The 27,876-nt window shown below is 37.9% G+C and overlaps 1 protein-coding gene across 1 annotated transcript in view; it reads right to left on the bottom strand.

Annotated features, from left to right (window-relative positions):
• Positions 1–16,405, bottom strand: part of Tmem182 (transmembrane protein 182) — a 54,375-nt gene extending 37,970 nt beyond the window's left edge. The window contains exons 1-3 of the mRNA XM_069988613.1: positions 16,058–16,405; positions 15,742–15,841; positions 14,154–14,252 (exon numbers count right to left, since the gene is read on the bottom strand). Coding sequence (XP_069844714.1) covers positions 14,154–14,252; positions 15,742–15,841; positions 16,058–16,189 — 331 coding nt within the window. The 5' untranslated portion in view covers positions 16,190–16,405. The remainder of the gene's footprint in view (positions 1–14,153; positions 14,253–15,741; positions 15,842–16,057) is intronic.
• Between the last annotated feature and the right edge of the window lie 11,471 nt (positions 16,406–27,876).

Raw genomic sequence — 27,876 nt, 5'->3', positions numbered from 1 at the left:
TGTTATCAATTAGAAATGTAGAGGAAAAGATAAAAGATCACATATTCCTTTTTTATTTCTTCTAGAACTTTTAAATCTTTCTTTCTTTCCTCCTCCTCCTCCTCCTCCTTTCTTCTTCCTCCTCCTCTTCCTCCTCCTCCTTCTTCTTCATCTTTTGAAAAAGCACCAAAGATCTAACAGTATTTTATGGAAACTAACCAGCCTCATGGGGAAAATAAAATTGTGAGTGAGCTCTATCAAGAAATTAGGGAGGGTGTGGAAGGGAGGAGTTTCTAAGAAGAAAGTAAATATATAGAGATGAGAGTCTTCTGAGATTGCCTGTGCTTGCCCACAAATGCCTTCAAAAGAAACTAGGGCCCTGCAGAAGGACTAGTGTAGTTTGAGATGTGAACCAAACAAGTGAACCAAACAAGTGAATCCTAGCCCAGGAGATGTAGCCAAGTGCCTCCTTGGGACAAACAAGTGCTGGGACCTGGCTGACATCCTTGGCTCATCCACACTAGAACAAACTTTGCTACATTGTTTATTTGCAATAAAGGAGTCCAAGGAATGGTACCCTACAATATGATACTCTGATGTGCTGGTCATTTTAAGTTCAAGGAACATAGGGAGCAGCAGACACTGGAAAGAAGCTTTACTGTGACATATCTTTGTCTGTTTAAAATCTGAATCTAACTAGGAACACTTTTCCATTAGTTCTTCCTCTCAATTTTTGATTTAGCTCGTTATTTGCCTTTGCTGATAACTCAGTCAAAGCTTTGTCACTCACGGTTTTCTCATGTTTAGCTATCGTTCAATATTCCTAAGAGAATTCCTGTAAAACCGTGGGTCCCTTGTGTATTGAGGAAGAGTAGAGAAGTCTCCCATTTCTCTTTGGGGTACCTCTCATTCCCAAGTCACAATCCAGTGACAAGAGTGGTTAAGCACAAGGGTTTTGTTTAACATGAGTTTCATATATGTTTACAACATGCCACCTAATTTGTAATTAAAATGAAACCAATATCATCTTATACTGGTATTAAAATTTTTGCAACATAAAATGTAGTGTTTTTCCTTTCAGTGCATTGTTTCAACAGGCAAGAGAAATGAAAATAAAGTAGCTCCTATGAAATGGAGATGGTACTGCTGAGAATTTTATGACTCCAACTGTTGATCATTTCACTATAACAAACTCTTCAGATCAGCAGTGAAATCTAAGCAGTCCTAAAGTTTATCATTTGTGAGTTATGAACTATGCGAGGGTAATAAGGACTGAAAGATTGCTTTTGCTATAATTACTGTCTCTTCACGAGGTCCAGCAGATTCCCAATGAGCAGCTAAAAGAAGAATCAAAATTTGACATATCTGCCTTCATTTTGTATCTGTCTCTTTCGCTACCTTTAACTTTGGCTCCTATTCCTATTCTGCACCTAGGCATAGTACCCCTTTGCTGTGGAAGACTCCAAGAGTAACTAAGAATAATTCTAAGATTGGCAGTGACAGCAGAATTAACACATGTTCAACTGCCAACTTTTACAATGAGCTGTTCACCAAACAGCACCCACATTCCAGCCATTTCCCTACAACCAAAAGCCCAGTGACTCCCATTTTGCCTTTCAGACTTGCCCTTTCCTTGGAGTCATTCTTGGAGTCACCCTGCATTCCTGAAACAAGAGGTCTCCTGGATAAACATCTTTTGAAAAGTCAAACTACCCACAGACAGCAGCAAATTTCTGATCATGGACCAGGCTTTGACTAATTCTGAGATAGCAATCAATTAGATTATTGTCATCAGCTATGCAAGCCTTCAGTCTTTGCTACCCGTGGTGGTACCACACTAAGAATAATTCATTTCTTTACCATCACTCATTTCTCCAGTTGACCTTTGGGGATGGGTGACTGGTCCAGATTTCTTGTGATCCCCAAGTTCTGAGCTATGATTCCAGTTACAGTAGTGAGACTTACATAGAAGAAGCAGGAGGTAAAAGATTGCGGTAAATGTTTTCTCTATTGCTGTGGAACTGCTTAGTCCAAGGGTCAGCTCTCTGTGCTTTACTCCTCAGCAGCATGCAGCTGAAGTGATCATTTACTGCCCTAAGAAACACCCCTTTCCATAATGCTCTACTTTGCTTCTTGCTTCTCAAGTTCTACATCCTGTCTCCTTCTCTCTGGTAGCTAAGGGTTGGAATTGATAAGGGAAGATCTGAGTATAAAATGGAGATGGACCGAGTACCAGTAGTCATGCCTATTATCCTACCTACTCAAGAAGCTGAGATCCAGAGGATAATAGTTCAAAAACAAACAGAAAAATTTCCTCGACTCTGTTTCCAAATTAACAAAAAAAGGCAGGACTGGAAGTATGGTTCAAGTGGTAGAGTGCCACACAAAATAGGGTAACAGGAATAAAGTTGATGGAATTGAATAGCTCAGTGTCTTATTTGTGGAACGGTGATCACACCATATAACCCCCACTCATAATAAATGACAGTGATCTATAGGTAGGCATTATCCAAAATGCTGGTTTTATGGATTGGATACTGTATGATAGCACTGAAAGGTGTAAATTATGAGAGGAATGAAGTGGCAAGGGGCCTCTATGTCATCTTCGCAACCTGGAATGTGTTTATCAAATAATACTATGGGAAGCTAGTATTGGCTGTTTCTGTGACCCTAACTACTCAGGAGGATGATATCTGAAGATTACAGCTTGAAGCCAGCCTGGGCAGCAAAGTCTGTGAGACTCTTATCTCTAATAAACTACCAAAAAGCTAGAAGTGAAACTGTGGCTCAAGTGGTGGAGGATTAGCCTTGAGCTAAAATGCTCAGTGCTCTGAGTTCAAGCCCAGGCCCAGTACACACACACACACACACACACACACACACACACACACACACACACACACACACACGTGAATCATATATATATATATACATACAGAGAGAGGAAACAAAATACATTTGTTGGTAATCACTGAAGCTGGGTATAGCAATACAGAGGATCATTATATTCCCTATAGGCATTTGAAAATGTTTGTCTAATAAAATATCTTTAATATATTTTATTTATTATATTTATTTATATTAATTTTGTTTTTTTTTCTGTTTTACAAGTGACCTCTATTTATTTTCCTGGGATTGTTAGTTTTCATAGTATGTACAAAACTAGAATTAGATGAATCTTCACCTCTTGATATGCTATTCTGAGCATTTGGAATAGAGAAAAATGTCTTAAGGGGTCCCTGATTTTGTCCTTGCTGTCTACGTTTTAGCAAAGTAAGTAGGCAGATCCTTTTTATTATACATATATACATATATACATATATATATATATATATATATATATATCAGACAAGAAAGATTCTTTAGCCCTTCTGTTGATTCACAGTCCCCAGCCAACTCCTTACAATGGCTTTACCTTACCCAGTACTGATCCCTATTCCCTCCTTCTTTCCCCACTCTCTGTCAACAAGCCTGGTTGGTTTGTCTCCTATTCTGGGCACTCATCAGGAATCTCTCAGCTTCTAGGTCTTCACATCCTATATTCACCCACTAGGAAGAGTCTTCTTGTGGTTGTCACATGACTGGCCCCTTTACTTTCCTCTGGTCTCATCCAGACATCACTGTTTCAGAGAGACTAGAGTTATATTTATCGCTGCCACCAAGCCTGTTAGTCTTGAGCTGTTCTCCTGTCCTCTGCTTCTCCAGGGCACCTGCCTTTAAAGTGCTGTATCACTGACTTATTTCCACATCCAACTCACCTCCATAAATGCAGGCCCTTTATCCCCTGACTCAGAGTATTGGGCACATAGTATGTCCTCATTAAATATTGTTGAGTAAACTTCAATCAACATTACTGGATAAAAAGTGACAGGATCCCTGCCAACTCAGGATTGGATGATGGTGAGAATATAATGGCAATAAACATTAATTTTTAAAGCCCTTAGTCTGTGTCAGAAACTCAACCAGTTATTTGATGTGGCTATACACGCATACACAGACACATACACACACACACACACACACACACACACACACACACACACACACACACACACACACACACACACATACTTCAGAGAGCAGAACAGGGAACAATTCACAAGTGAGAAATTATGATAAATGCCTGTGGCGGATGATGGCTTATTCTGGTGTTCCAAATTGGTGCATCATAGAAATAGCTGACATTTATTGAATATGAAGGATATGAAAACCACTTTGCTAAGCACTTGCATTCTGATCTCTTTCCATTTGCATAACATCTCTATAAGGTGGGTGATCTTTTTACATCCCTTTACAAAGAAGAGATTAAGAAGCCGGTACACACACGCTCTTAGCTGATGATGTGGCTTATACTTCCCACAGATCCTGACCTCAAGCCAGTCTCTGTGCTGAGCATTCCCTCTGCCTCATCCATCTTGTTCCTGGAAGAGACATCAGGGAACCTGTTCACAGAGCTCACCTGAACAGCAGAGCCCACATTCTACCTAGGCTCTCCTACTCAACACAGACATCACTCTTCTTGAGATCCCTCGCCTACCATGATGCTCAGCATTGAAACTTCCACCACAAATCTTACAATCGTTTATTTCTTCTCTCCAAAACTTTACTGACTCACATTGTCTATTTCGTCTGTGTGTGTGTGTGTGTGTGTGTGTGTGTGTGTGTGTGTGTGTGTGTCTGTGTCTGTGTCTGTGTGTCTGTGTCTGTGTCTGTGTCTTCTTATTATAATGCAAGCTCCAAGACACAGTGATCCTGAGGCACTCAGAGTGATATCTGGAATAGAGTAGGTACTTGTTTTTTTTTCTGTCGGTTGTGAGGTTTGAACTCAGGGTCTGGGCAGTCTCCCTGAGTCTCTTTGTGCTCAAAGCTAGTGCTCTACCACTTGAACCACAACGCCCCTTCCTGTTTTTGAGTGGTAATTTAGGGATGAGTCTCACAGAGACTTTTCTGCCACTGACTGCTTGCTTCAAATGGCAATCTCAGATCTCAGCGTACTGAGTAGCTAGGATTACTGGTGAGCCACCAGTGGCCAGTTTCAATAATCACTTTTATGAGTCTAGTTGATATTGTTTTCTAAGAACATGTCCAAAGCTAGATGCGGCAGCATGGTGTTTAACAAGAGAGTCTAAAATGAGCTGCCTGTTTTTTTTTCAGCTTTGAATATTCTTTGTGAAATGAAGGAGAAAGGGGCATTTTGACATGATTTCCAGCCCAGAACTGGAACAGGCCACAGGATGTAGGTAAGTTATGCATACAGTCAGTCTTCTGATTCCACATGTTCCACAACCAAAGATTCTATCAATTGTGGATCAAAAGTATTAAGGAAGAACTATGTCTGCAATGAATATTACTATGTTTTTTTTTAAATCAATTATTCCCTAACCAATACAAAATAACAACTATTTGCACACTATGTCCACTGTCGAAGGTATTATAAATCATTTAGAAATTCTTTAAAGGATACAGGAGAAAGGATACGTGCATGTGTGTATATGTGTGTTATTTTGAATTCAAATAATATATCATTTCATATTAAAGTAATAAGCAATCTATGGATTTGGGTTCCCAATAAGGTCTCAGAACTACTTCCTCACAAATGCTAAAGGGCGATTATGCTTCCAAAGAGCTTGGATTAGAAGTTTTAGAAGCAGGTATCTAGGTTGCCTAACCCCCCTGGACATCTGTCAATGTCTGGTGACATTTTTCTTTGTCACAATGGAGGGTTTGCTACCCAAATATAATGGGTTGAAACCAGGGATGCTGCTAAATACTCTACAGTGTAACAGGGCATTCTGAACAACAAAGAATTTTCTAAGCCACAAAAAAGAACTAATGTTGAAAGCCCAGCTGTACTGCTCTGGGAGATTCCTATCAAGAGAGGAAAAGTCAACTTGTGAGTGTGGCAGACTTTATCGTAGATATTACTCAAAGGCTCTGTACAGGTGGGAATCTGTTCTTTCTAAAAGAAAGTAACTATACAGTACAATTTTCAGAAACTAATCATCTCCTGTTACTGGAATGATCGCATAGATTGGAAACCAAACCTAGGACACTCATGAATAGATTGTAGATAACATACACCCTAAATATAAAATACATGCTAAAAGAGTGACTTTTTTGTCATTTGTGGGGCTTGAACTCTGGGCCTGGGCTCTGTCCTTGAGCTCTTCAGCTCAAGGAAAGAGCTCTGCCACTTCCAGTTTTCTAGTGGTTAACTGAATCTAAGAATCTCACAGACTTTCCTTGCCCAGGGCTGGGTTTGAACCAAGATCCTCAGATCTCAGCTTCCTGAGTAGCTAGGATTATAGGCGTGATCCACTGGTGCCCAGCCTAAAAGAGTGACTTTTTAAAAATTGTAATTCTGATGTACAGCCCTGGAATTATGTCATTAATCCATACAAAAAAGGTCAGGTGGGTTCTGTATGGGTGGCAGGCACACCTGAGGTGCTACTTCTCACACTAGGATCCCACATGAAAAACCAGGTGCTAATTAATCTGTAGTCTCCTGAGAAATATCGTGTTGGATCTGTCCTCATGGCTATGCAATCTGAAACGTTCGAACAAATAGCAGGAAATTACGTTGACAACACACTTTTGAATATCTAGGTATTTGGCATGTATAAGAAAAGAAAGACTAGATGTCATTTTGCCAAACATGCTTTTTCATCAAAAGTAAAGCAGTTGAAGTCTTTTAAAGGACACGTTTTTTTTTTGATCGGTTGCAGGGCTTGAACTCTGGGCCTGGTTGCTGTCCCTGAGCTCTTCAGCTCAAAGCTAGCATTCTACCACTTGAGCCACAGCGCCACTAGTTGAAGTCTTTTAAAGTTGGTAACTTTCAAAGTTAGTAAATTTCAAACAATGCTCAGAGTTGCTAATAAACACATTGAAAAAAATTGATAAACTATTTTTTTTTAGCTAGACCCCACTACTCCAGAAAAATTAATCGGCCAGTGGGGAAAGAGAGGCATCTAGTGAGACTATTGGATACCTAGGGCAGGCCATGGTATCTCCAAAACACCTTAGGTAAGTATGTCAGTGCTAGACCAAAAGCATAATCTCTTTCAATTTTAATCAAAAAGTTTACCCTTCTTTTTGTTAAAAAACACATTTAATAAATGGTAAAGGTCATAGTTAATTAATAATATTTTGCACAACTTTCTACATATTCATATTTGCAATGGTAAAGCCTCACTTCAAAGTAGTAATTACTTTTAACATTTAACACATCATGTCTTTACTCAACAAAATATTCATTAATTGCACATTTTAAAATAAACTTTAAAGGTGGAATTATTTCCCTTTGCTGTGTGTGTGTATGTATGTGAGCGTGTGTATGTGTATGTGTGTGTGTGTACATGTGTGTGAGTGTGTGTATGTGTGTGTGTGCATGTGTGTGAGTGTGTGTATGTGTGTGTATGTGTGTGTGTGTGTGTGTGTGTGTGTGTGTGTGTGTGTGTGTGTGTGTGTGTTAGTACTGGGTCTTGAACTCAGCCTGGTTTCTGTCCCTTAACTTTTCTGCTCAAGGCTAATTATTTACCATTTGAGTCATAGTTCCACTTCTGCCTTTTTGGTGGTTAATTAGAGATAAGAATCTCATTCATAGACTTCCCTGCTTAGTTTTAAGCTTTATTCTGCTTTCCTTGCATAGTAAAACAAGTGTGTGTGTGTGTGTGTGTGTGTGTGTGTGTGTGTGTGTGTGTGTGTGTGTGTGTGTGTGTGTGTGTGTGGCTTGTTTTTGTAATGCTGTGCTTTTCTGTTAGCTATTCCAAGCCAAGTGTTGGCTAATTGCTAAGGTCTCCGATTTCTCTTTGCCCACTCTCTGAACAGCCCAGTATGAGGTTTCACATTCACTGCATTCTGTTGCCCCACCCTTTATGAGGGTCCAGCTTCTTGATCTGTTCTCTCAGGAGAAGAGAATGAAGGAAGACTAGGGTGGGGCTTGGCCCCCACGGAGGATCTTCCGATGACAAAAGGTGAAGAAGAAAAAAAAGGATGATTCCATATCTTAGCTATGGTAAATAATGCTGCAATAAACATAGTCATGCTGGTAGCTTTAGTATGGTCTTGTTTGTGATCATTTGGGTAAATGCTTAAAAGTGGGATTGCTGGGTCATAGGGGAGCTCTATGTGGAGATGCTCCTCAGTAGATGAATGGATCAAGAAAATGTGGTATATATACACAATGGAATTCTATGCCTCCATCAGAAAGAATGACATTGCCCCTCTTGGAGAAAATTATATTAAGTAAAGTAAGCCAGGCCCAAAGAAACATAGGTCCCGTGGTTTCCCTTATTTGCAATAACTAGTATATGTCTGAGTCAAGCAGAAACAGTCAGATAAGTTGATGTTAGGTGAAATGAACCCTAAGATATGTATTCAAATGTTTTTTTTTCTTTCATGCGATTGTTTCTAACACATTTATAAGAGATTTCTTTGTTGCTTTCTATGTCCCTCCCCCACAGTATAACCCCTGTTTTCACTGTATTTGATGTTGGTATACTTTGTGGAGGGGAATGGAAAAAACAAATTGTTTCAATAGAGATACAGGTGGACCCATTGCAACAATGAGACGTACAAGTCGTTATGTCAAAAAATGAACTTTACAACTTTGGTGGGGAGGGAAGGGCGATGGGGATAGGGACAGGGATGGGGATGGGAGGGCATGGATGGTAAGTGGAAACAAAGGAGGAGGCTACAATGCTTGATAAGAAATGTACTCATTACCTTGCCCATGTAATTGTAACCTCTCTGTACGGTATTTTCACAATTAAAAAAAAAAGAAAAGAAAAAAGGAAAAAAAAAAGGATGAGTTCCCTTGCAGGAGGAAATGAAATGCCAGGCAAAGAGCCAGCATGTCCAAACTAAGAGAATGAGCAGAGATCTCGACAGAGCAGAGACCTGCAAGTTACAGCTTGGAATATGCAGCAAGTGTGTAGGTAGAAGCAGGTGGCTGGTTAAAAGAAAAAGTATTTATGAGAATTATGATCCCAGCCCTAAGTTGGATTATTTTGGATGATTTACTCACTGTCAGCTTTCCTCCCTTCTCCTCATTTGGGTAGAAAGCCAAACGCTCCATGTCTCAGCTGACGGGACATGTATGATCATTCTGATGAAGAAATCATTGGCAGAACCCCTCTGACAATTCTAGGCACACTCGTGCTTTGTGGCAGCTGGTAAACCATGGAGATGGCTGTCTGATTCTAAGGATGGGAGACGTTTGAAAGAGCTTGAGTCCTTCAAAACATCATTATGACAGCTGCCTCTCATTTTCTTGTATGAGGAAAGTAATGTTTTTTTTATTTTAGGTTTTTATTTTAGGCTTTTGTTTTTTGTTACTTGCAGTCTAGTGCATGCTGACTAATAGTGACTAAAAGTCACCAAGAAAACTTCTTGCTGTTAGTCTCACATCATTCAACTCAATTCTCTTAATGATTAAAAAAAAAGAAAGAAAAGAAAAAGAAAAAACGAAAAACTGGAAAAGAATACTACTAGATAAATAAGCACTGACAATAAAGGACAGCTGAGAGTTTTGAAAACAAAATTGAAGGCTGAAAACTACAAAAATGCATGCAATAAAAATTTTAAGAGCAAGCTGGATCCATTTAGAAACCCAACACATGTCAATAGTTACTTTAGGCATCAGTATCCACATCACAGTTCAGTGTGATAATGGGCTGTCCCCCCAAATACTCAATGAACATTTTGTTTAGAGTGGATCCAAAATAATTGTGAGACAATAATCTCCCACTTGCATTGAGAATGGTATTGAATTGAGAAGAAAATAAAGGAACAGAATAATTACAAAAGTAAATGATTCAAACATGTGCTGTGAATTGTCACATTAATCAATACTTTTGGAAAGGAGAACCTGGCTCAATCCAAGTGTCAGCACGTTTGGGGTCCACCCAGGAATGCTTCCTCAGAACACAAGTTTGTACTAATTTGGACAAAGCTCATTGGTTGGAGACTGGAAAAGAGGAGGGCAGAAAGAGGGAGAGAAACAACACTCTAGGGAAGGTCATGGGATATGCAAAAGTCCCCAGTGTCAGTGAGAAATACTGAAGCTGCAGATGTGTAATATCTGGAGGGCTATTTTTATGTGCATTTTTGTCTTAACTCACCCAGAAAAGATGAAATTATGTTCAATATATGCTACTTAACAAGAAAATTGTGACTTCAGTGGGAGAGCCCATGCTTAGCATGTATGAATTCCAGGTTCAATTCTCTCAAATAAGAACAGAATGATATATGTAATTCAGTGTTAAAATTTTCCACTTGAAAAAATTAAATGCTGTAAATACTAATGTAATTTTTGCCAAAAGTCATTTTGCACAAAAATTTTAAAGCGTCTCCCAATTACCAGACACAACACTAAGTTCTAGGATAAAAAAAATGAATCAGTTACATTCTGTACAATGAGGAAGCTAGGGAAAAAAAGAGTTAAAGAAGTAAACAATTACAGCTATGTATGTCAACATGTTGATATACATATATGTATATATATAGAGAGAGAGATGTGTATGTGGCTGGTCCCACTAAGAATGGGAAAATAATACAGTAATGAATCATCTTGAAAATTAATTTATATCTGGTATATCATTACCAAATGATATCCAAGAAGCTAACTGTGACTGAATATAAACATGAAACAAGCCAGAAAATCTAATTCTGAGAAATTGCTATAGTAATAGAATTGCCTAATGAACTCCAGAAAACACAAGCCTAGCTTTAAAACAATTCTGAGAATTGGACCACCTTCTTCAGCAGGGATAGTCACTCAAACAGCTAGATTTGAGAGTATATGAATGTGAGAGTTTAAAAGAAGTTGTGGTATAGATAGAAAGGCAGAAAAATCCAGTAAAGGTTAAATCTGACCTTTCATTGAAGTACAAGTAGGAGATGTACGATTCTACTAGGACTTTGCACTGATAATAGTTTACAAGATTTTCAATAAAAAAGAAACAAGAGGCCTGGATATTTACATTTTTCTGATAATAATCAGATGTGTAAAAACAGTAACCAGGATTTCTCAAAGTCTCAGTTCCTAATGTCATCAGTAGAGTGATGTGGAATGATTTTAAAGGAGTCATTCCACCCATAGATTACTGAATTCAGCACGGGCCAATTGTCACTATAAAAATTTAGTTGAACATACATTTTAGCAGCAATTTCCCAAACCATAATGTATCAAAGTTTATTATGTTTTTCAATTTACTGAAAGTAACTTGGTAAACATATAATGTCTGAAAACCGTGAATCTGAAAAGAGCTAAATAGTAGTCGTGGATGTCTAGTGACCACCATGTAGTTTCACTAACTAGGAAACACACAGAAAAGAAAGAAGACTTGGTGAATGTTAGGCCATTCTCTTAGATACAGGAAACAAAGAAAATTCTCAGATACTTTTCTATATTATTATGAGAAAAAATGAAACTCATGTACTATTTTGGTTGTAGGACCTATCTTTGAATATCTTAGTCATTTTTATTCAAAGTGCTTGATAAAGTTCCTTTATGTGAATAAGGAGTTACAATATGTGTGCCAAAAAGAATTTGATAAATTAAAAAAAATTGGAACTGGTTTTATCACCAGATCCAAAAACTGACACGCTAATTATATATGCAGTGCTACATAATCTTCTAAGTGTAATTGCAGTATAATTTCTCTGACATGCATTTACCATCCCTCTCTATCATAATTATTATGCAGAGATTGTTACCTTGATTTACTAGTTCTTCACTATCTCCTTAATTTGAAGGTTTTTCAAATATGTAGATTTCTTTTCAAATATATGTGGTCTATGCTTCATCTCTCATTGAAAGATCTCAACAAATACAAAACAACAATATCAATGTAACTACCTGCTGTTCTGGAAATCCCAGTCGGTCCCTTCCTTTGAGGAGGCATCTTTGAAAATTCCTTAAATCTAAATGATTAATTTTTCTACTGCTTGTGGTATCATATCTTCTTCTACCAGTGGGTGTCCACACTCTGCCAAACACAATAGCTACCGACAAATGTGAGATGTCTTGTGCAGTTTTCAGTGGAAGGAACATCCCCATCACATGGGTTTTCAAGACCAAGGGTCGCAGTCTTTGGACCTGAATGGACATGCCCAGCTACAGAAGATCTTATCTCTTTTCCTGTCTATAACAAGGTCCCATTAATGTGATGAGGACACATGCTACAATCTGCCACAAACATAAAACAAAATTATAATGTGCAGAAATGCCTATATTACAAAAGATAGATTAATATAGTATAGATTTGTTATGTTCTGTGATGGTTAATGTTATGTGTCAACTGGATGAGACTATGGCACCCAGTGAGTGAGCAAATAAAATCTTACATGTTTGCCAGGTGCCAGTGGCTGACTTTCAAAATCTTAGCTACTCAGGAGGCTAAGCTCTGAGGGTTGAACCTCGAAGCCAACCCAAGGAGATAAATCCATGAGACTCTTATCTCAGATTAGTCAGCAAAATTCAGGAGCTGGAAATATGGTTCAAGGGATAGAGAATCAGCTATGAATGAAAAGGCAAAAGGACTTTCAAAACCAAGACACTTTGAGTTCAAGTTCCAGTTCTGAGACAAAAGTGAAAAAGACTAAAGGTTTTATGAAGATATTTTTAGATGTGATTAGAATTTATCATCAGTTAACTTTTAGCTGGATGCCAGTAGCTCATGCCTGTAATCCTAGCTATTCAGGAGACTGAGACAGTCCAAGCAGAAAAACTACCAAAAAATCTGGAAGTGGATCTGTAGATCTGAGCCTAAAAGCTTAGGGAGAGTGTTCAAACCCCAGGATAGGAAAAAATATCAGTTGACTTTGAGAAAGCAGATTATTCTCTATAATGTGTCTCCTCAAATCAGTTGTAGGCCTTTAAGACCAAAGACAAGTTTCCTGGGGAAAAAAGAATTCAATCACCAGGCTACAACATAAAACTTCTAAGGAACTACTAGCCTTCAGATTCAAGATTGCAAAATCACCTCTTCTCTGAATCTCAAGCTTGCCAGCTTGTTCAACAGACTTCAGACTTGCCAGGCACAACAATCACTAGTCCAAATCTTTAAAACTTTAAAATCAATCTCTTGATAGTTAGATAGATAGATAAATAGAAAGCTAATCTCTCTCACATACACTTATTTTGTATATATATATATATATAAGTATATGCATATATAAGTATTTATACATATATACATAGATAGATATCCATATATATATATATATGGATATAAGGGATCCATACCCATAGATTCAGCAAGATGGGATGAAAATATTAAAAAAAACTGCCTGTTCTGAGCATATACAGCACATTCCATAAACAACATAGCACAGCAACTACTTAATATAGCATTTGCATTGTATTTGGTACTAAAAGTCATCTAGGATTGATTTAAATACATAAAACAATGTGTAGGTTCTATGTAATACTATGCTAATTTACATGAGTGTCTTCAGCATCTGAGAAGTTTGGTATCCATTGGGGGATCCTGGAGCCCATTGACTAGGAAACAACTATATAGACACATATATGTATATACAGCATATATTTAAGCTATTGGTTCTTTTTCTTTGGAGAATTTGGACTAGCATAAGTTGATTCAGAGCATTAAATATATTTGCTATTATTTTTGAAATAGCTTTTGCAATGACAATTTATACAAACCCTCTGTTTTCGTTATAAAAAACTTATTTTATCTGATTTCTAGTTAATACTCTCTAGTTACCTTTTCTATGTAGAGTATCACACTCAATAGCGTTTAGCCCTTGTGAGTGAACATGATAGCATGATCATGTTCTCATGTAACAACTGCAAAGAAATATTTTACAGTAAGATGTATTTTATTTATGACTAATTTTAGGTCAGTTAAAACCTGAAGAAGCAATTCTTCCCAACAGACATTGCCAGATTCATATCCACAAACACATTTTGAAAAGATTATTTTTATGAGTAAAAAAGTGAATCATAAAAACTCTACTTCTCTTAGGCCAACTGGCTCTATTAAACTTATAAATGGTATGTGAAAAGTGACATCTTTTACTTTTCAAATACAAATAGCAGTTACAATATTGGAATTACAAGTGTTAAATTATTTTTCATGACCACTATGGCAAACATCTTGAAGAAAATAAGTTCCTTTCAGAGGTACGAGGAAAACAGGAGTACTTACTAACTGCAGAATCATAGGAGGTTGAATTATGCTCGCCCCTCATGAAGGGGTAAGGAGACAGGTAGGCATGTGTACAGTTCTTAGATGGTGGCTGATTAGCTAGAAAGAACAGCAAAGTAATGGTGTTTATTACTGAGAAGCTCAACCAACAATGACTCATTCCTAATGGAAGAAAATACAAGAGTCAAGGGGTACACAAGCAAAAGAAATGGTCAGTTCCAACAACAAATTCAGAGACTTGTAGTATGAGAGACAAAAATTCTTACTAAACAGTGCAGAGGACTTTGAAGGTGAATATCTCTTGAACATCTAGCTATGTGATACAATTGAATGGAATAAATGCAAATAACATAGTACAGAATTCAAATTAGAGTCACGATGTTTCATTTATATAAATGTAGGTATTTGTAATACCTATGTCTTTGGGCATGATTTCTCTCTTGCAGAGTCTGATTCCTTTTCACCTGTTTACATTTCCATTGAATTTCCTGAATTTCCATTAACATTTTACTTATTCTCCTATCCAAAATGTACTATAAGATGGTCTACCAGATATTTCTTTTGAAATGTTACTTCATTTCTATTTTGTCCATTTCTTTTCCTTTCCTAACAGTACTGGGATTGGAACACAGGGACTTAACCTACTACACAGGTGTTCTACCCCTTGAACTTGTTCCAGCCCTCACTACTTTTTCCTTTCCTATATAATAACTTGCCATCTGCTTTCTGAAGCCTTTTGTTGGCCTTACATTCTTCCTACATATTTCATAATTTGACTATTGTGTAAATAAATACTTTGATTTTTTTCCACACAAGTGTTTGATAGAAGACTAATAATTTCAACCTATAATAAACTTAAGCCAATAAACAAGTCTTTCATTATGGAGACAATGAAATGCATTGATTTTTCAAAGATTAATACAGTATAAGAAATACAGTTGAAACAATGAATCATAGTCTTATAAAGTTATTCGACTTCAAAAGGGAATTTTAAAGATTCTATACAAAACACAAACATCAAAAGCAAGGCATTTCTTGATATTGCTTACAAACTTAAGTAAGCTCAAATATAAAGGCTTTCATCTGCTGCTGGTGGTAATTAAGTTTCATTACACACAAAAAGAAGATATTTTTTTAAACTTTAAGGCTATGAATATAAAATAATACCTCTATTTCTGGATTTTTTTAACATTTGAGATTTCAAGTGTCTATAGACAAAAAGGAATGCTTATAACAGACATTTGAAGAAAAAATTCTATAGTTATCTGTTCTGTTATTTCAAAGTAGGGTATTTTAAATTTTATAAACACATCACATACATGCATATGTATATATATAAATATACATATATAGAGATATATATTACTGTTGTTTTGCCACTAACATTCAGAGTTTTCTCTTGTGGCTGAAGGTAACTTTGTAATTCCTACAGACATTTCTTCTGGGAAGGAAACTCTGCCTTTAAAGACATAGTGTTTAGATATTATAGTTAAGAAACTAGTCCTCTTGTAAGTAATGTATACTAAGTAAGAAGCTATTTGTTTTTGTTTCAGAGACAAGGGACAAAAGAAAGCTAAGTTGTACTTACTGTACCAGAACTTCCAGACATTAGAGTCATTCTCTTCCACAATTCCATTAAACCAACACCTCCAGAAGAATCCTTCATGGTGGAAAGTGACATTCTCTATCTGCACAGAAGACAAATGAGGGAACTTGCTGTCAACCCAAGGAATAAAATGGAAATTACTGCATCCAGGAATTTTTTAAAGAAATGTCTTCTATCCCCAATACTGATTTCTTATAGAAGAAATAGAGATTTCTACCCCCCCCCCATTGCTATTCTCTGACTTCAAGAGGAGGCATACCCCTAACCGGTATCCCAGTATTTAGAAGAAGAAACGCACATTCTGTTCACCTGAACACTTCCCCACTTCAGTTGCAAGAAGCCAATAATCTGATCCAAAAGCCACCAAAAACAGTAAAACCCCCAAAGCACCAAAAATGGCCCCAAAGAAGATGGTGACATTGAGTTTCATTTTCAATCCAGTTGTTTGTTGTTAAATAAAATTTAAAAAAATTAGATGGTCATTGACCTCTCAGCAATAACTGTGTAAAAGAGTAAGATTTTTGAGTAGACAAAATCTAGGAGAAGCTGTCCCAACTCATGTTTTGGTGGCTTCTCACACCCGCTGGTGGACTTGTGTTTCCCTTGCTGTCCCCTGGAGGGGCTCCAGCCCCACAGCTGAGAATGGCTGGCTATTTTAAGAAATGGATTGAGGCGCTGTCTTTCTCCCAAGGGGATCAAAAAATAGCTGACCTTCCCCTGATGATAAAGAGGCATATCAGGAGTTGGCACTGGTGTTCTTGATTGCTATTGGATGGAAAGAAGAGAGAAGAGTCATGAAGACATTGACAGCATTGACTCCAAACCTTAAGTGTCCGCACAAGCTGCTCTTAGTCAGGAATGACTACAACAACCTCATGGACACTCGAGACACTCTTTGAAGTTATATAAATCACAGCTATAAAAAACCATAGAGACTCCTCTAGCAAATAATTGAAGTAGTAATTAACCTCTTAATTTCTCCTGGACTTTTTTTTTGAGTAGAAAATAATATTTGGGGTCCAGATTTATAACTTAAAATATTCAAACATATGTTTGGAATATCAAGAATATCAATAGTGATATCATTCTCAAAAGTATTAAAGCATTTTATATATTGTACAACAGCTCGAAGGCCTTACACAAGGCATTTTCAATAACCACCCTAAAAGTGAATGAATTGAAAAAAGGCTAAAGAATATATTGTTTTCCGGATTAAATGAAAAGGCCCAGTCTACCCCTTGCTTTTAAATTAGCTTTAAATATGTAACATTCTCAAAATGTGAGTCATAATACTCATACAGATCACCTAATAGAAATGAATCCACATTTTATTTAAGCTTGTCTCTTTGCAGTCTGTTTGTTTAGTTTTTATGTGCCAATATGCCAGAGATTAATTTTTTACAAACTATTTGTGTGCTATTTAAAACCTGGTACTGAGCATGGTTTTATAGTTTGTTAACAGTATCTTGAACTACTTAATCTTCTAATGAGGTGACTGAACTCTTCTAGTTTCCTTTGCTCCTCTTTTTGTTGAGTGGAATGGTATGAATCCTGAGGATGGCTTTTCTAAAGGTAAAATGATCCCTGGTAAGGATAGAAGGCACTGGCTGGTTCTCCTGATAGGCAATGGGAGACGTTCAAAGGCCGTGAATCAGCCACTAAGAGAGTTAAGTAGAATTGTAAACTCGCCTAAGCTATCCCACCTGTAATGCTTAAACCATCTTAAAAAAAAATAAAATGAAACTACCTACATCATCCAGCTGTAGCATTTCTACTTTGTACCACTGGAAAACATCAATAGTAGCCTTGGAACTCTCTTATTTTCTACCAAAAGCTACATCTTAAGAGTTTGCAGATGTTAATACTAATCTATTGTCTGAGACTACACAACACAGTTTTAAACTTTCTGTCATCAAGGAAGCTTTCTGATCTTCTCTAACTGTCCCACTGTCCCTATCAAACCCTAACGATGCTCCTCTTTTTTCTAGCCCAAGCATTCTGTTCCTTTAAGCATCCATTAGATTCATACCGTTTCAAATCTCTCTATTCCGATTCTTTCCTACAAGTTCCAAGCACTCACCTAAAATGAGGCATCATCAAGTATTCTGGACAGACCTGTTTTAAATGGGACTGACTGCCACTGTTTCCAGTAGCTAGCAGAGGCCCAAACAGAAGGACATGGACAAGGGATCTACCCACAGGAAGCATGGTCAGCTGCCTCATGGCCAAGAGTCAGGTTGCAGGCATAGCTTCTATGACACAACCACAATGTGAACATGGAAGAGTTATTTCAGTACATCCAGACTCTGGGGCTTACAAGATGTGCCTGAAGGCCATGCGTATAGATGTCACAGAGCCCAGAAAAATTGTGACATACTTGTGGGCCAAGTTTTTGTTGGGTTCAAGGCATAATCTGAGCAGATTTTCTTCGGAGAGCTTTAATTGGAGTGTGCCAAAGCAGGAAACATGAGTTCTGAAGGGTCACACTGCATGTGGAATATGACATCCATGGGGCTTCTGTCCAAATGGTGCTTTTTCTTAAATTTAAATTTTATTGTAAAGGTGATGCACAGAGGGGCTACAGTTACATAATAATGAACAATTCCCTTTTGAACAGTGTTACCCCCTCCCTCATTTTCTCCCACTTCCTCCCCCCCTCCCCCCCAGGTTGTAAAGTTCACTTCCAACATAGTGTTTGATGAGTATCACTGTTGCATTGGTTCACCCTTTGTCCCACAGTCCCACAGTTTCTGTGATTCCTTTTCCCTTCCTCGAATCAGATCACCAAAAAAAAGGGCACCAAAAAAAGTGACAACAGGGAATAAACCACGAGGGGGAAAAAGAACTTCAAACTATACAATAAAGAAAAACTCTTGTTTCCATTTCTTGGAGTTAGTTTTGATAAGCATTATGATGCTTTTAAAGGGAGTGGCAGGAAAGAGTGCAGGCCAGGATGTTAGGCAGGTTAGGTGCCTCTGTGTGTGATCTCTGGCCACCAGACAGAGCCAGTTGGATATGGTGTAACAGGGGAAGGTTTTGTCAAGAGAAGCTTAGAGCTGTTCCAGTGGTGAGAAAATTAAGCTTACCTTTGAAAATGATTATCCAGGCAACATAAAATTATGAGCATCCACCTCAACGGCTCCCAGTGTAACACTTTCATCATGTTATTCCAAGGATTATCACACCCTGCCATAACCCTAAACCTGATCTGTGAGTATGTTATCCTGTTGTGACAATATTCAAGATTATACCAGTGGCCTAAATCTTGCTACATCAATCCTTCCAAAGATAATCACAGAGAGAAATGAGAGCTCAGGAAAAGGGTCCAATAGGCATGAATTTAATGATGGACAAAGCAAGTCCAAAACAAAAGAAAATGGACAGCTCTAAGAAATTGGAAGGGATTGAAAACAGATTCGAGCCTCCAGGAAGAAATGCAGTCCTTTCGATAATTAGCTTTGAGCCTGGTGAGTGAGATGCCTATAGAATTTCTGCACCGTAGAGCAGTGAGACCATTCATCTGGGTTGTGGTAGGCCACAAAAAACAATTACTTATGCATGACATTTCAATGTGTGTTTCCTAAATAGTCTCTTAATGTTGCTTAAGACTTGCAGTCTGTTTTCTCTGTGGCCCTGAGTCTGAAGGAGTAGGCAATGGGGCTAAGTAAGGATAGGCATCCAGGAATGAGTATGTGGAAAAGCACAGACCTGTGTACACCAGCTGCTTCTTTCTGTGGATACTCTACTTAAAAGGAAGGGGAGTGGGAGATGGCTTTCATAGATGAGAAGTGAGAGGCTTTTCACAGATGAGGGACCTTGGAGAAAAGTCTCCTCAGCTCTCTTTGTCTCAGGTTATTAACATGGAAATAGTAATGATATTTTGAGGGATAACTTGGGATTTATAAAATGAAATTGCCAAATGAATGAGCTCTTGCTGCCATTAGACTTGTCTTCTGCTATTTAGGTAGAGGCCAACAAATTAAAAATAAAGATAGAATAGAAGAAAGAGGAGATGAGAAGAAAGGAAAGAGAAAAGTGAAGCCTATTTGCTAGTATTGTGGCTTTGACAGTGATATATTTTTAATTATATTAGTCTCAGATATTAGATATATTTAATACATATTAGTCTGATGTATGTATGTATATCAGAATAATTTCTTATTAATTGGTTGCAGGCCTTTCATATCATTCCATCCATCCATCCATCCATCCATCCATATCATCCTGATCATGTACCACCAGCACCTCCCCAAATCTCTGTCTGTTCTTGCTACATCTAATTAGAAGGCCCTTCCCTTCTATATATACATTAAGACACTCAGTATATGTTTAACCACTTTCTGCTGTGGGCCACAAGTTCTTTGAGGTGCTTACAGTTACACTCTGCAAGAGCCTTACGCAAACAAATTCATACTTTCATACTGGTTTAATTAGACCTGCCATATTCTACTCAGTTTTTAGAGTGTATATGTCTTGGAATAGAGTTAGGCAACAGTTGTTCAATGAACAAACTAATTTTTAAAAAAGAATGAACAAATGTAAAACAACACCCTGTATAGAATTTGTTCCGTGAATATCTTTTTTTTTTTTTTTTGGTCAGTTGTGGGGTTTGAACTCTGGGCCTGGGCGCTGTCCTTTAGCTGTTCAGCTCAAGGTTAGCACTCTACCATTTGAGCCAGAGTTCCACTTCTGGTTTTCTGGTGGTTTGTTGGAAATGAGAGTCTCACTGACTTTCCCTCCCCAGGCTGGCTTTAAACTGTGATCCTCAGATCTCAGGCTCCTGAGTAGCTAGGATTACAGGCATGAGCCACCACCGCCAGGCTGTTCCATGAATCTTAAATATGTTCCTGAGGATGTTATCCCTGCTTCTACAGCATCTCCTTGTGAAGGCCAGAAGGGAAATTTCTCCTTTTTTCTTTCTCTTTCTTTGTTTCTTTATTCTTATCTTTCTTCCTTTCTTCCTTCCTTCCTTCCTTCCTTCCTTCCTTCCTTCCTTCCTTCCTCTCTTTCTTTCTATTTCTTCCTTCCTCTTTCTTTTTCTTTCTTCCCCCTTTCTTTTCTTTCTTTATTTTCTAGCCATATTGGGTTTTGAACTCAAGATCTTGTGCTTGCTAGGCAATAGCTCTACCACTTGAGCCATGCCTCCAAATGTTTTGCTTTAGATGTTTTTCATATAGAGTCTCACACTAACTTTTGCCCAAGCTAATCTCTAATTACAATCACCCTACCTCTGCCTCTCAAATAGCTAGAATTACAGGTGTGTAACTACAGCTCAGAAAGTTTTGGAGATGAGGTTCTCACTATTGGCCACACTGACTTCAAACTGTAGTTTTCACAGATATTTTTCACAGGTAGCTTTCACAGGTATTCTTACACATGGGAAAAAAACAATAAATAATTTCTACGGAGAAAATAAGTGATTCTTAGTCTACTCTTGAACCCCAAAGGCCTGACACAATATTGCTGGTAGTTGTTTGTATACTTAATGAGGTTGAGTAGAATTGGTTACTGCCATCTGCTGGCCACAGGTAAAACTGGTATTCTACCATATGCACAACTCTCCTTAAGATTCCCAGGGATCATTCACTAATAGAGGCACCCCACACTCCATTAAATTAACAGTAATTTACCTAAGTATTTTACATCGAAGAACTTCTATTACAAAAAATATCTTACATCTTTAAACAGTTGACTATCTATAAGTTTTAATTCATAAAGAACATTGTGGATATCCTAAGCGCATTAACTCTGAAAGAATTGGTTGCAATTCTCAATTTATATAGAGTCCGAGAGGAGATAGATTTCAATCATAATTATCCAGTTTCCAAACCCCAGTGAACTTAGCAAATTTTTATTTACTGGTCGACTGATTGCCCAAAAAGACTGTGAAGATCCACTAATCATCACTTTTTGGAGAGAATCAATTGGGAGAATGTTCTATTGTGGCAAATAGGAAGACACACAACAAAAGAACAGGAATATCTAGATTGGAGAAATTCTTAAAAGGGAGGCAATATCAACAGAAGAAAAAGTAAAAAGGCATAAACCAGACTAATGCTTTATTACAATTAAGGATGTCTATATAAGTTTCTGTTTCATTTTCTCAGGTCTTGTACATACAATGGTAAAGTTCTACAGGGAAATCATTGGAGATTTTTTCTTTTTAGAATTTTTTAGTGTAAAGGTTATGTCAGAGGGGTTACAGTTACATAAGTAAGGTAATGCATACATTTCTTTTTTTTCTTTAATAATTCTTTAATAATTTCTAGTGATTTTTTTCCATAGTAGCATGTTATATATTTATTTCTTTTTTTAATTTTATTTTATTTGTGAACATACTGTACAGAGGAGTTACAATTGCATGGGCAGGATAATGCGTACATTTCTTACCAAGCATTGCAGCCTCCTCCTGTGTTTACCCTTCACATACATTCCCAGCTTCCCCCTCCCCCCCATACATTTCTTTTGAACAGTGTTACCCTCTCCCTTGTTTTCTCCCACTTTCCCTTCCCCGCTACCCCCATCTCCCACCAAGTTCATGTAAAGTTCATTGCCAACATAGTGTTGTGTATCACTACTGCATTGGTTCACCCATTGTCCTTTGTCTCACCATTTCTGTGATTCCCAAATAAGGTACACTTATAAATAACACAAAGGGTACTGATATAAAAACAGGGACAACAAGAGGTAAACCAAAGGGGGGGAAAACAAAGCAAAAAGAAATAACTGCATACAGTACACTAAGAAAAACAAGCAAAAAATCCCTCTTGCTTCCATATCTTATAACTCCCCCACCTCCACAAATAAATCCTCAAAGAAACAACCACCCCATTATTAAGTGGACTAAAGACTTAAAGAGGGACTTCTCTGAAGAGGAAATAAGAATGGCCAATAGGCACATGAAGAAATGCTCAACTTCTCTAGCCATAAAAGAAATGCAAGTCAAAACAACATTGGGATTCATCTCACCCCAATTAGAATGGCCATTATCAAGAAATCTAATAATAACAGATGCTGGTGGGGATGTGGCCAAAAGGGAACCCTACTGCATTGTTGATGAGACTGTAACCTGTTTCAAACGTTCTGGAAAGCAGTATGGAAGTTCCTCAAAAGGGTAAACATAGAGCTCCCCTACGATCCAGCAATCCCACTCCTGGGCATTTATCCAAATGATCACAAACAAGGCCACACTAAAGCTACCAGCACAACTGTGTTCATTGCAGCATTATTTACCATAGCCAAGACATAGAATCAACCCCTCAGTGGATGAATGGATGAAGAAAATGTGGTATATATGCATAATGGAAGTCTATGCTTCCATCAGAATGGCATTGCCTCATTTGTAAGAAAATGGAAAGACTTGGGGGGAAAAATCATATAAGTGGAGTCTGCCAGACTCAAAGAAACACAGAATGCCTAGTTTCCCTCATTTGTAATAATTAGTACATGTCTAGGATAGTTCTAGCATAGGATCACCTTAGTTCAATAGCTATGTACATATCACCTTATAAAATGATGCTAATCCAAGTGACTTTTATTTTAATATTTTCTTTGCCATGGTCTTTTGTATTTGGAATATGGTTCTGAGTAGGATTTTGGTATTTCTTCTTAGTGAATCCTGCTTTCATGTGTGGCTTTGTGTCTATTCTTTTTTAATTTTTTATTATTATAATGGTAATGTACAGAGGAGTTACAGTTATCAAGTCAGATAATGGCCACATTTCTTTTTGGACAATGTCACCCCTTCTTTTCACTCTCTCTTTTGTCATAAATTTGGAAAATTCTGAATTATTATTACTTCAAACAATTATTCTGTGTCTCTCTCCTTCTGCTACTGCAATATGCCTATCTTACGCTGCTTGCAATTGTCCCACAACTCACAAATGTTCCATGTTTAATCTTTATTTTCTTTTTATTTAGAGAATTTTCTATTAATCTTCTATCTTACAGCCTAGTAATTTTTTCCTAATTTTTTTTATTGTTAGGATGCTGTACAGAGGTGTTACAGTTACATGAGTAAGGCAATGACTACATTACTTGTCGATCATTGTTACCCTTTTCCTTCCTTGTTGTTATCCCACTATCCCTCTTCTCCCCCATCTACCACACTCCTCCCCTACCCCCAATATACCGTTCTGTGGGTATGCTTGTTGGAATGGGTCATCTTGTGTCCTTGTTTTAGCATTTTGTTATCCCTCTTCCCCTCTCCAGATTAGACATATGTATATACAAGATGCAGGGTATCAAAATCAAGTACAGTGACAACAGGGGATATGCCATAGGGGAAAGAACATACAAAAGCAACAACAACAAATAATAATAATAAAATCACATGGTACATTTAAAACAATAACAATGAAGACAAACTTCTTGTGTCCATATCTTGGGGTTCATTTCACTTAGCATCAGCTTATATGGTCATTTTTTTTCTTAATAAAGACCCAGAAACACAACAAATCAAATAAAGGTTAGACAAATGGCATTGGATGAAACTGCAGAGCTTCTGCTTGGCAAAGGACATAGCTAGTAAAATCAATAGAAAGCCCATGGATTGGGAGAAGATCTTCACTAGCCATACAATGGACAAGGGCCTCATATCTAAAATGTACTTAGAACTCAAAAAACTAAATCCCCCAACAACAAATCCTCAAAGAAACAACCGCCAGTTTAATTAGTGGGCTAAAGACTTAAAGAGAGACTTCTCTGAAGAAGAAATAAGAATGGCAAGTAGACACATGAAAAAATGCTCAACTTCTCTGGTCATAAAAGAAATGCAAATCAAACCAACATTGAAATTCCACCTCACACCAATTAGAATGACTATTATTAAAAATCTAATAAAGACAGATGCTGGAGGGGATGTGGCTAAACAGGAACCCTACTTCATTGTTGGTGGGAGTATAAATTGGTTTTCCTCAATTTAATCCAAACTACTGATTGGTCAGTCTATGCAAAGCAATTTTTATTTCTGTTACAATGTACTTGATCTTATCATTCTTTATCCATTCTTTCTTGGAGTTTCTACATGTCTGCTTATATTATTTCTCTGTTCTTTCATACCATCAACTTTTCCATTACAACCATTAACATATTAAGCACAGTTATTTAAAATTACCTGTCTAATGAATCCAAGATTTTGTCATTGCTGAGTCTAGTTTTAATGCTTGATATTTCTTTCTTCAGAATGTTTTCTGGCCTTTCAGAAGGCATTGTAATTTTTGTTGAAGAAATAGTATAGTGGATAGTAGAATGTCAGATGACAAAGTTTGTCTTGAGAAGGTCTTTATTAATCTGGATAGGAAGTAAGAAAAACTTTAGATCCTCCAGTTTGCTTCACTAACTTTTTTCTTTCTTTTTCCTCACTATATATTTCTTACAAACTCTTTCTTGTTACCTTATTTTTGGTCTATTGTGGGACTTGAACTCAGAGCCTGGGTGCTATCCCTAAGCTCTCCTGCTCAAGGCTAACACTCTACCACTTTAAGCTATAGCTCTACTCCTGGTTTTTTGGTGGTTAATTGGAGGTAAGAAATCTCCTGCCTGGGCTGACTTTGAATTTTTATCCTCAGTTCTCAGACTCCTGGGTAGCTAGGATTACAGGTGTGAGCTACTAGCACCTGACCTTTTTCCTGATATTTTTAAATCTCTCATAGTGGTTACTGTTATTACACTAGAATCCTATTTATATTTTCGTTTAAGAAGAAAGATATTCTATAATTTTACAAGCTTCACTATTGAAATGATTTTAGCTCTCTAGGTTGTACATTTTAGAAGCATTTCTTAGCATATTTCCCCCTCTTCAGTGACACAGAAGAATTGAGGAGCTTCAGTTGTCATTTCTCTCTTCTTAGGTCAGGTAAGATTCTAGTATAATCTTTTCCCCAGAAAAGTGGACTTTTGTTGTGGAGCATGTTGCTAGTATGTTTCAAAATGGTTAATTTACACCTTGGTGTATTCTAAAATGATTACTTTTCTCCTCCTTAGGCTAAAAATGAAAAAGACTTTCTCAGGTCTTCATCATAAGAACCTTGGTAGGTTCTGGCAGTAAAACCCGGAAGTGGGAGAGCACCATGAAGGCAGAAATTCAGGAGGGCTTGCCTCTCTCTCTCTTTTTTTTTGGGGGGGGGTTCAGTCATGGGGCCTGAACTCTGGGCCTGGGCGCTGTCCCTCACTCAGCTCTTCAGCTCAAGGCTAGCGCTCTACCACTTGAGCCACAGCACCACTTCCAGCTTTTTTCTTTTTGCTTATGTGGTGCTGAGGAATCTAACCCAGGGCCTCAGGCATGCAAGGCAAGCACTCTACCACTGAGCCACCTTCCCAGCCCCAGGCTTGCCTCTCTTATCAGTCCACATTTCCTCTCTAAACAATTCACCACAGGGACCATCAATTTTTCACGAAGTTCTAAATCCCAGCAGCTCTACTCGAAGCAAACTGATTTTGATGTCAGCTTTCGAGGTTAACCAGCTCTACTCGAAGCAAACTGATTTTGATGTCAGCTTTCGAGGTTAACCTCTCACCAGACTACCTGGTGATGGCTTACCCTATGACCTGGATTGTCTGACAGACTTAGGAAAAATGGTTGGATTTCAGTCTGTCTCCGTTTGTTTTCTCATTGTAGAACCTGAAGTGGCTGTTTCTAAGCTCTTACATGCGTAAGCAGAAATCAACTCAAAACAAAACAAAAATCTTCAAACCTCTGGAATGAATAGAACCATAGGACAGGGATTTCTTTTCATAGGACTTCTTCACTCAGCATAAATGACTTGAGAGTCAGCCTGATAATTACAGAAACTCAGAATCCATGCTTTTGATTGGTAAGCAGTATTTGACTATATAAATCCACCACATTAATTCATTCATTTACATGTTAATGGGCATTTGAGTCATTTCCAGCTTGAGGCTGACGTGGACCCTGAGATGGGGGCCCAAGCTGGTATGATTCCATTTTGACCTTTGCCTTTGTTTTAGGGATTTAAGACTTGATGGGCCTAGTTCCAGGAATGAAAAAAAATGCATCTGGTCTCCTTCCCCTTAACAACCTAACTTACCCTTGATTGTTCACTTATAGACTGACCCATAAAACAGGTTGTAATCTGGCTCCAATTGGCCACACCACATGCTTACAGTAAACCCTGCCTTTTGTACATGCTTCTGGTAAACTCTGCCTATTGGCCATCTGTGTGTGGTCTGGTATGACTGTACAATCCTTTGTATGTGTTATGATCCAATTAGTCACCTGTGAGTGACCAGCCTCAACCTCATGGATTTTGCCTTTAAAAACTAAAGAATGGGGGCCACTCAGAGTGGTAGTATCAGTTCCCGGGCCTGTGCTGCGGCCCTGGCTGGTCAGTGTAGGAACCTGCTCAATAAAGTTGCTTCTTTGTTAACAACTTTGTTGTGGTGGGCTCTGTCACTCTGACTAGGTGGGCTTGCCTGCCTGAGTAGGGGTCTTCTTACTACAAGGCTAGTAAAAAACTTGAATGGACACACACATATACATATATATATATACACACACACACACACACACACACACATATACAGATGTATATATGTTCACTCTCATATCAGAATAGAATCACTGTTCATAACTTTAACTTTTACAACTTTCTAAGAAGTTTCTGATCTGTCTTCCAAATCAGTTAATGCTATTTCATATTCCTAGCAACATTTTTATTCCATACCCACCACCTCTGTCTTTGTGTGTGTGTGTGTGTGTGTGTGTGTGTGTGTGTTGTGTTGTGCTAGTTGTGAGACCAACTAAGTGACTAGGCACTGTCCCTGTAGGTTTTCATTCAAGATTGGAGCTCTACCACTTGAGCTACTCCTCCATTTCCCAACATTTTGGGGGTTAATGGGGGAAAAAAAAGAGTCTCACAGACTTTCCTGCCCAGGCTGGGTTTGAACTGAGGTCCTCAGATCTCAGCCTCCTGAGCAGCTATGATTACAGGCATAAATCACTGTTACCCAAAGATGTTTTCATGGTTAAGAACTAAAATGGGCCAAATGCAAGTGTGTCATGCCTGTAATCCTAGCTACTCAGGAGGCTGAGAACTGATTACAGTTCAAACACATCCTGGGCAGGAAAGTCTTTGAAACATTAATATCCAATTAACT

The sequence above is a fragment of the Dipodomys merriami genome, unplaced genomic scaffold (genome assembly GCF_024711535.1).
Source record: "Dipodomys merriami isolate MVZ:Mamm:240054 unplaced genomic scaffold, mDipMer1.0.p SCAF_36, whole genome shotgun sequence".
Taxonomy (NCBI): Eukaryota; Metazoa; Chordata; class Mammalia; order Rodentia; family Heteromyidae; genus Dipodomys; species Dipodomys merriami.
Note: the sequence above shows the minus strand (reverse complement) of the source record. Positions and strands in the feature narration are given on the sequence as shown.